The sequence below is a fragment of the Cebus imitator genome, unplaced genomic scaffold (genome assembly GCF_001604975.1).
Source record: "Cebus imitator isolate Cc_AM_T3 unplaced genomic scaffold, Cebus_imitator-1.0 Scaffold173, whole genome shotgun sequence".
Classification (NCBI taxonomy): Eukaryota; Metazoa; Chordata; class Mammalia; order Primates; family Cebidae; genus Cebus; species Cebus imitator.
Window position 1 is genome coordinate 4,090,537 of NW_016107488.1, and position 10,816 is coordinate 4,101,352.

Sequence of the window (10,816 nt, forward strand, 5' to 3'; positions counted from 1 at the left end):
TTTTTGAGACAGAGTCTTGCTCTGCTGCCCAGGCTGCAGTGCAGTGGAGTGATCTCAGCTGACTGCAACCTCCGCCTCCCGAGTGCAAGCTATTCTCTGCCTCAACCTCCCGAGTAGCTGGGATTACAGGTGCCCGTCACCATGGCTGGCTAATTTTTGTATTTTTAGTAGAGATGGGGTTTCATCATGTCAGCTGGATGATCTCGATCTCTTGACCTTGAGAGCCACCCACCTCGGCCTCTCAAAGCGCTTGGATTACAGGTGTGCCTGGCCTGATGTGTGACATCTTAAAAGATAATACAGTGACTAGCAGACTCACTAGATACCTACCCAGCTGCCTACCGGTCACTGCATTATCTGTTAAGATCTCTCATAGGCACCTATAATTCAGATGTCTAAAATCACGCCATCATCATCATCTCATTAAAATATCCTCCAGCTCTGGTACTCCTAATTTTAGAAATAATCTACACAGTTGGCCAAACAGTAACCAAGCATTGCTCTTTACTTGACCCTCTCCTTTATCCCCCAAATTCAATTACTAAGTCCTATTCAGTTCCTAGATCTCTTAAGGTCATCTACTCCTTTAAAAAAAAAAAGCATTATCATTATCCTAGTCCAGACCTTCATTTGTACTACTTTCAATCTCCCTCCTTTGCAATCTGTTTGCCATTTTGCAGCTAGTTATCTTTCTAAAACCTTACATCTGATTAAGTACCTCCCCTACTTGTATTAATAATACTGTTATTCCTACTACCTACAAAACAAAGTCCAAACTCCTGAACAAGAGCTTGATCTGACTACTGCTTAACTCTTCCCATTTTCTCATTACATGGCTGAGTAAAAGGGAGACTGCTTTGGCTGAAACATAATGAGGAAGCAAGAGAGTAGTAGAAAAAAATAAAAAGGAATATAGAAACTGGATCACCATCTCTTGTACTTACAACATTACCAAACTTACCACCAAATCCTCTACTCACTATTCCACGAATTTTACCTCCTTTCTCCAACATTCACCATACCAACACCTATCTATTTTTTTTAACCTTTCTTCTTTTTTTTTTTTTTTTGAGACAAGGTCTCACTCTGTTGTCCAGGCTGGAGTGCAGTGGCACTATCACGGCTCACTGCAACCTTAACCTCTCAGGCTCAGATGATCCTCATACTCAGCCTTCCAAGTAGCTGGGACTACTTGGAAGGCACAAGCCTCTACGCCCAGCTGATTTTTGTATTTTTTGTGGAGAGACAGAGTTTCACCATGTTGCTAAGGCTGGTCTCAAACTCCTGGGCTCAACTGATCTATCCACTTAGGCCTCCCAAAGTTCTAGGCGTGAGCTACCACATCTGGGCAATACATGCTTTTCTTTCATGTCCCCAAGTAGGTATCATTTCCTATGGAAATCTTTCCTAACCACTCAAGACTCAGTTAAGTGCCTCTTCTATGAGCCCCTGCAGCACAATGAATCTCCTCTATCAGAACAGTCATCCCTCAGTATTTGTCAAAGACTGGTTCCAGGACTTCCCTACAGATACCACAATCCATGGATGCTCAAGTCCACCTTATAAAATGGTGCAATATTTGCATATAACCTACGCACATCCTCCCATGTACTTTAAATCATCTCTAAATTACTTATAATACCTAATTCAATGCAAATGCTAAGTAAATCATTGTTATACTGCATTGTTTAGGAAATACTGAGAAGAAAAAAAATGTCTATATATGTTCGGAACAGATGCGGCCATCCATTTTCCCCCTAAATCTTTTGATCCTTGGTTGGTTGAATCCAAAGATGCAGAACCCTGGGCGGGTGCGGTGGCTCACACCTATAATCCCAGCACTTTGGGAGGTCGAGGCGGGTGGATCACGAGGTCAAGAGATCAAGACCATCCTGGTCAACATGGTGAAACCCCGTCTCCACTAAAAATACAAAAATTAGCTGCGCATGGTGGTACACGCCTATAGTCCCAGCTACTCGGGAGGCTGAGGCAGGAGAATTGCTTGAACCCAGGAGGCGGAGGTTGTGGTGAGCCGAGATCATGCCACTGCACTCCAGCGTGGGTAACAAGAGCGAAACTCAGTCTCAAAAATAAATAAATAAAAATAAAAATAAAAATATAAAGATGCAGAACCCATAAGTACTAGGCCAAATGTTAAAATACAATATCTGTTTGCTTAATTTTCTGCTTTAGTAATCAACTCTGAGACATTCTCATTTACTGTCATATAAAAAGTGCTCAATAAACACTTCTTGAGTAAATTAATGAATAAATGAATAAATAAAGGACTTCCTTTAATGCTTCTTTTTATTGTACCCCAAGCAAAATCTTTTTAAATGCATTGTTAGTCCAGCAAAAAATGATATGAAAAGGGCAAAAATGAAGTGAAAGCAGGACCTCTACAAACAAACAAACACACCAGAGCCAGCTTTCCCCTGATTTCTACTGAAGCTTGGATTCTTTCAGCTTATTTCTCCTCCACAGCTACAAGGGACATGGGAGACCAGAGAATAAGACTAGGTTCTGCCCAAGATAAAGAGTCTAACAGGGGACACTGAGGTAAAATGCCACAGCCATGGCATCACTATGAACTGGAAATAAATAATTCACACAGAGGGGAACAGCAAGGAAACAGGCCTGTCTATACTTTGGTGTTAAGTAGTGGGGAGGAAAAAAATATTCTGAAAATCCTACAGAAAAGTGAACCCTAACACAAGTATACAGTCTGAATTCACAATGTAAATCTAAAGCAGAGAATTGAATTTAATGTCATCTCAACTGTATACCCAGTAGCTTACAGAAGCAAAAACAAACCCCCTGAGGCAGAAAGGCATTTTCAATCCAGATAAACGTGAAATACTTTCAAGATACAAAAACATCATGGAAAATGAACAACTCACAGTTACAAAATACAGGTATGACATCATTAACAAGAGCAAAATAGGGAAGAAAAGGATAATACAGTGAGAAACAAAAAGATTTCCTATAGCAGAATTTTCAGTTAAAAATATAAAATAGCTATGTTTAATGTATCTAATGTAATAAAAGGTAAGTCTAAAAATGCAACCAAGGAATTAAAGACCAACCATGCAAGGTAAAAAACAATTTCTAGAAATGAAAAATATGGCTAGGTATAGTGGCTCACACCTGTAATCCCAGAACTTTGGAAGGCTGAGGCAGGACTGCTTGAGCCCAGGAGTTCGAGACCAGCCTGGGCAACACAGAGAGACCTTGTCTCTACAAAATATAAAAATAAATTAGCTGGGGATGGTGCCACACACTTGTTTTCTCAGCTACTAAGGAGGCTGAGGTAGGTTGAGCCCAGGGGGTTAAGGCTGCAGTGAGCCATGATCTTACCACTGCACTCCAGCCTGGGCAACAATGAGACTTGGTCTCAAAAAATAAATAAATAAATAAAATAAAATAAAATAAAATCATTTAAGTTAAAAACCCAACATACCTAATCAACCAGCATATTAGAGGCAACTCAAGAGGAAATTAGTGATCTTGGTAGGCCTAAGGAAATAACACAGAATGCAGGCCAGAAAGGTAAAGAAATAGAAAATATGATGAGAGGTTTAGAGACATGAAAAACAACATAAGATGTTGTAACATATTTCTAATAGAAGTTCCAGAAGGAGGTAATACAGAAATGAGATGTAATATCTGAAAAGATAATAACAGAGAACTGTAGAATTCCAGAATTGTAGTAAAATACTAATCCTCAGATCCAGGAAGCCCAACAAATATCAAGTAGAATAAATACAAAGAAATATATAGGTAGTCACTTCAGAATAAAACTGCCATTAATACCAAAGAAAAATGCTTTCAAAATAATCAAATTTTAAAATGCAGTCAAATAGAAAATATATACAAACAAAGGCATAATATCTGACTTCTCAACAATTAGTGGAAGCCAAAAGACAATGGAGTAACAACTTAAATGTGCCTTTCCCACAAAAGATCCTTACCTAAAGGAACTTTTATAGGATGTACATCAGACAGAAAGATCAGACATAAGAAGAGGTGGTTAACAGGATTCTGAATAAATCTTAAGCAAGCAACAATATATATTTTATAGCAGAGAAACAGCAGAATAGAGAGAAAATATTAGCCAACAAATAGCATGTAAGTTGAAGGAGGTGATCAGAATTAAAGCATTCTAAAGCTTTTGTGTTTTTCAGAAGGAAAGTAAATTTATCAATTACCTTTAGGCTTTGAAGTACAGACACAGAGTCTAAAAATTTAAACGAGAGAAAGGGAGAGAATGGGGGCAAGGAGATGATGGAATGAGAAAAACAATTAAAGGCAAAAAAGGAATTTAAGAGAACATGATAAAATGGTAGAAATATGTTTAACTATATCAGTGATTACAGTAAATGTAAACTGCCTAAACTTCCAGTTAAAACATATAGATGATTGTATTAAGACAAAAAAGTTAAAATCAAAGGATGGAAAAAAATTATAATGGGAAAATAGTAACCAAAAGAAATGTAGTAGAGATGTCACTAAAGAAAAAGAGTAGCTGCACAGTGATAAAGGGTATTATTCATCAGTGTTATGTAACAATTCAAAATATGTATGTATCTAATGACAGCCTCAAATTATAAAAAGCAAAAATTCACAGAACTGTAAAAAAAGAACACTGAATCTACCATCAGAGTGTGATACCCCAATATCTCCCTTGGTAATGATGAATTTTAAAAACAGGACAAAGATCTGTATTGAAAAACCAAAAATCAGAATTGATGTGTATAAACACCACACCGCAACCAAAAATACACATTCTTTTCAAGCACAGGAAAACCATTGAGAAAAATTGACCAACTGCTAAACCAAAATGTTACACTCAACAAATTTCAGTTTCAAGACTGAATTAATATAGACCATATTTCGTGAAATACATTTAACACAAAAAGATAAAAATTCCATCTATCTGTAAACTTAAAACACTTTAATAACTAAAAAATCAAAGAAGAATCACAATAGAAATAAGAATACATTTAGAATTACAAATAATAAAAATATTATACATCAAAACTGTGGGATGTGTTATCATGGCTTAAATGCCTACTTTAGAAAGGAAGGAAGGAAGGGTTAATATTAATAAGCTAAGTATCTACAGAATGACAGGCCAGGTGTGGTGGCTCCCAGCACTTTGAGAGGCCAAGGCAGGAGGATCACCTGAGGTCGGGAGTTCAAGACCAGCCTGACCAACATGGAGAAATCCCATCTCTACTAAAAATACATTAGCTGGGCATAGTGGTGCATGCCTGTAATCCCAGCTACTTGGGAGGCTAAGGCAGGAGAACTGCTTGAACCCGAGGGGTGGAGACTGTGGTGAGCTGGGATGGTGCCATTCATTGACTCAAGCCTAGGCAACAAGAGCGAAACTCTGTATAAAAATAAATAAATAAATAAATAATAACAGAATGACAGAACCAAAAAACAAGAGATGCTAGTGAGGCTGCAGAGAAAAGGCAATATTTATATACTACTGGTAGGAATGTAAATTAGTTCAACCACTATGGAAAGCAGTTTGGGGATTTCTCAAAGAACTCCAGCAGTCCTATTAGTGACTATATATTAAAAATAAATTATTCTACCAAAAAGACACATGTACTTGTATGTTCACTGCAGCGCTCCTCACAATAACAAAGACTTGAAATCAACCTAGGTGTCAATTAATAGTATATTGGATTAAGAAAATATGGTACATATACACCATGGAATACCATGCAGCCACAAAAAGGGATCAATCACGTCCTTTGCAGCAACAGGGATGTAACCACATAGGCCATTGTCCTAAGCAATTTCACACAAAAATAGAAAGCCGAGTACCACATGTTCTCAATTATAATTAGGAGTTAAACATTGGGTATACATGAATGTAAAGATAGCAAAAATAGGCACTGGGGTCTACTAGATGAGGGAGAGAGAGGGAACAGCAATGGTTGAAAAACTATTTGGTACTGCTCACTGTCTGGGTGACAAGATCAAGTATACCCCACACCTCATCATCACACAAAATACTCATGTAACAAACCCTCACATGTACTCTCCTGAATCTAAATAAAAGTTAAAATTATAAAACAACAAAACAAAGAAAAAATAATGACAGAAAAAACACGAAAAAAAGGCAGAAAGGAGGCTATATTTAAAAAGCAAAAATTGATGAAATAGGAAACAAAGATATAATGGTTCAAAGTAAAAAAAGTTAATACATGGAAAAATAATAAAAGACAAACCTCAATAAGACTAGTCAAGAAAATAAAACAAATATTAGGAATGAAAAAAGGACATAACTACATACGCTTTTGAGGGTAAACAATATTGTTACACATTTTATAACAAAATTTAGTTTAAGTAGATAGTTTTTCATAGAAAACTGAGTCAAAAAGAAATAGAAAAAAATAAAGAAATTAAATTAGTGGTTTAATAGTTCCCACAAAGAAAACATCAGTCCAGATAACATTACAAGTAAATTCTATCAAACATTCAGGGAAGAAATAATTTTACACAAACTATTCCAGTATACAGAATTAAATACATTTAAAAAAATTATACCTACCTGTTTCAAACGATGGTACTTTTTCCACTCTGAGAGCTTGTGATCCCTGTCCTTCTTTCTGAACATCTGTGGAGTACAACTTGACTTGACTCAGTGTACAAATGTATGGATGACTATAGGGAACCAAGTTTGGAAAGCTTCCAAATGTCACTAAATTCTGCCACTCTAAAAGAAAAAATATATATATTTTAATTTCAAACCTACTCCCAACCACACAATTGCCAAGCCACCCTCTCCAGGAGAGGTGTTTCACTGCTCCTAAGTACACAGGAAATACATTTTGTAAAGAAAAATTAGTGACAATATTCTATTTTTCTCTAACTTGTAAATTTATTTGGAAATTTAAAAAATATTTTAAAAAATCAAATAAAACATTTTGCTATTCAGCTATTTTGAAAGCTATATAGTCCATAATAGATACTTTTTATTTTGCATGCTGGTTGCAAGCTAAAAAAATGTTGTCATAATTACTTTTCAGAATGAAGGACTCTGAGAGGGAAAGTCAGGAAGACTTCCTACACAAAATTATCCTGTGTCCTTCTTCCACTAGCTAAAGATTTATTCCTCTTTCATTTCACAATCAATAAGTTAATTATATTAATCAGTCATTCATACTGTCACCGATTTTTTAATCAGATAATTAGATCAACATTTGGAGAGATGCCTCAGTATACGGGGAATTTTAATTGAGTGAAGAATAGAAGACTAATTACAAAGCACTTCAGCTGCTTCATCTGGGTTGACTCTGAGCTTTGAAGGGCTCAAATACAGAAGGAAAATATATTTCACAATTTAGCCAAGTAGCAGAAAACCACATTTGTCTCTATTTTCCTTTGACTCTCCTTCTCTTTTTTTTACCATGAGTCCTGAGAATTCATCTTTTTGAAAGAATCCAAAAACTCTATCTAGATATCATTCATATATTTTGTAAAGTTTTAGGTGAAATCAAATTACATTATAGATAGTCAAGTTTTTCCAAAGATGGAGGGTTGAGCATTCAAGAGTTGAAACTTTTCTAACCTGCTTAATAATGATCTTCCAAATATGTTAACTCATGCATTGTATGTGCAGATATACTAATTCTGAAATTATAAAAAAGCCATTTCTTAAAGGCTCAGAATTCGTCAGGAACGTCAATTATTGTGAATGTTGAAGATAATCTGAAGAACACAAAGGGCATAAGGGAACATAAGTATTCACTTAAGTTTCAGGCCTAGAATTTAACTTTCTTGAAAAAGTTCCTGATATCAACTGATTCTTTTACTTACTTGGGAAATTGTTGAAGGCCTAGAATGTTTTTGGTCATTTGTGTCTATTTTTTAAAGGGTCAGTAAAGCATATATAAGAGAAGATTATTTCTACACATTAAAATATGCTGCCTACTAGCAAAAAAAATTAGTAAAATATGGGCTAAAGAAGATTTTCCTAGGAAACATACTTCAGGAAAGCATCGTCATCCCAGCCACTGTGTTCTGACTATTCAGCCCAATTCAATATATCTTCTGTAATAATAACCTGACAAAGACAATATGCCACTAACTTTTTTTTTTACACACTGATGAAATACTTTCATAGAATCTGTGCTAAGACGTTTAAAGAGGAATTACTCCACAGTCTAAAAGTCCTTCCTCGGAAGATGACCTGTTTCTATGACTTTTTTTTCAATGTTCTCTTTTGTTTTTAAAATGTTACAGAAAATCGCAAATGTATGCAAAGGTAGAAAAACCACCACAATAAACTGCCACGTACTCACGGCCTATTTTCAACAATGATCAACTCAGGGTCAATTTCATCTCATCTCTATCTGCACCAATATTAATTTGAAGCAAATCTCAGACATAATTTCATCCATGAAATATGTCATTATGTATTTTTAAGAGACAAAAACTTTAACATAACCATAACGCCATTACCAGAAGTTAAAGAAAAAATTCCTTAATATCATCAAATATTCTCAATTTCAAATTTCCAGTTGTTACAAATGTTATTAATTTTTTTCCAGTTTCTATGTGAATAGATCCAAACAAAGTCCACATATTGGGACTGATTGAGATGTCTTTTAAGTCTCTTTTATGCTACAGAATTTTTTTTTTTAACTGCAATTTTTATGTTGAAAAAGCCAGGTTGTTTGTCCTGAATTTTTGTCCTGGTAGTTTCCCATGTTGAATTTTGCTGACTGAATTCCCATGGTATTGTTTAGCCATCCTTAAAAATGTTCTATAAATCAATGGCTATAAAGGCTTTGTCTAACTTCAGGCTCTTTTAATGATGTCAACACTACTTTAAGTGGTGATGAGTTCTTTCATCAGGAACCACACAGTAACTGGTTGTCAATTTATTTGTGATGATAGTGTCTACTGTTGTTTAATGCCTAGAATCATTTATTCATTAGGTGGTTACAAAATGATATTTCAATTTTATTACTCCTTCAATTACTAGTCAGAATACTTCTACAAAGAGAAAATATCCCTCACTTATTTGGTTATTCAGAAATATAGTTCATATAGGAAAGTCAGACTAAATGCTTCTTCCCCTTTATCAGTTCTCAAAATAATAAGCTAATTACCTATGGTCCTGTAACAGTGACACATTTTTAATTTGTATGTATATCATTACAACTTCATACATTTAAACATTACTTGACATTTTTCAATCTAATTAATCATTATCCTGACTAATGCTCAAACTATTCTATTTTGGGCCAGTAGTGATCTCTTAAAATTGACTTCTAAGTGCTTTTGAAACTATCCTAGTAACCTTTGATAGCTTTCTTGCTGTTTTGAAAAGTTCTTAATTTTTAACAACAGTAGAAATTAAGGTATCAGCAACTTTAAAAGTACACATTTGGCATTAATACAAGACAGAAAATGACACATATATTTACCACCTTTAACACTGTATATTCTAAAAACTATACTGGAGCACATTTAACTCAATAAAACAAATATAATACCTAACACATAGCAATAAAAACACAAGCACTGGCTAAAGAATTACTGAATTCATTAATTCTAACAAGCAAAGAGACAGTGAAAATATTACCCATCATTAATACTCTTTCTTCAAGGTGACTTCCAAACAAGATACATATCGAAGTCTACTCTGGCATTTAACTGTTCTACTGGCCTGGACAAGAACATTCTTACGGCTCTTTATATAAGGGCTGTGTTTTCAAGACTGCAGAGCTACTTGTGTCCTATCATCAGTCTACTCAGAACAGCTACACTTCTCTGTGTTTATTTTACTCTGGTGGCATCTATAGCTAACGACCTAACGACCACTGCCAGTGGTCACTATTTGTCCTCTCTCTCCAATCTGGTTTGTCACCTACCACTTAATCTGGCTTTCAGAGAAAATCTGGCCACCATTTTTAGGCTACGAATAACAACAAAAAGAAACCTTTTCTCTCATACAAACTAACAATTCAATATACTGTTTATGTTACTTCTGCAACAACAACTGAAAATAAACAAAAAGATTTCTTGCAAACTGAGTTTATTTCTGCTAATTTCAGGGCCACAGTCAAGCTTGCAGCCTGTCTTCTAGATTTCAGTCTCCTTACTTTAGAGACTATTTCAGTAATTCCGTCCCAAAATTTCTAAGGCAGTGATATATGAAAGCTAAATAACAGTTAAAGAGGTTTCTAAGTGGTTATATAACCTTTTAAAGAGGTTATTAAGTGTGAATTTTAAATACGTAATATAGAATGCAAAGATATTCCTCGTAGTATTATTTATCACAGGAAAAAACAGAAACAACTGAAGTGTTCCCTAATAGAAGAATGATTAAGTTATGGCAGGTCCGTATATATTTATTATGCACTAATTAAAAAGTTTTAATATCAAGGAAAAACACTCATAATGTTGCATAAAAAAAGCAGACTTCCACAGTATGATTTCAACTGCTAAAAATGTGGTGAAATATTTGGATTATGCATAATTTTCACTTTATACCTTATGCTTCCCCTGTATTAAAAAAATGCCCATAATAAAAAAAAAACTAAGGATATATCCATTGCTAAATTATCTGGAACTTCATCAAGGTCTTATTAATCATCATCACAATTTGTAACACAGTCTACCAATAACAGATTGACTATCTCTGGTTTACTTCGATCGTTTTACCTGCCCAAAACTGCAGAAAAATCCCTTTTATCCTTAATCATCTAGGAAGTAAAAGTGTGGCCGAACTGGGGTAGCTCAGTCTAGAAGACCACTGCTGATGTAACTTTTCTCCAGAGCTGAG

General features: G+C 35.0%; 1 protein-coding gene across 2 annotated transcripts in view; it reads right to left on the reverse strand.

Annotated features, from left to right (window-relative positions):
• The window catches only part of SLC30A9 (solute carrier family 30 member 9), a 108,209-nt gene that overhangs the window by 88,715 nt on the left and 8,678 nt on the right, over positions 1-10,816 (reverse strand). Inside the window, exons 2-3 of one of the 2 annotated variants that reach the window (XM_017544913.2) lie at positions 10,700-10,811; positions 6,572-6,736 (exon numbers count right to left, since the gene is read on the reverse strand). In XM_017544913.2, the coding sequence (XP_017400402.1) occupies positions 6,572-6,736; positions 10,700-10,736 (202 nt within the window). In that variant the 5' untranslated portion in view covers positions 10,737-10,811. The remainder of the gene's footprint in view (positions 1-6,571; positions 6,737-10,699; positions 10,812-10,816) is intronic. The other variant, XM_017544912.2, reaches the window with a different exon arrangement.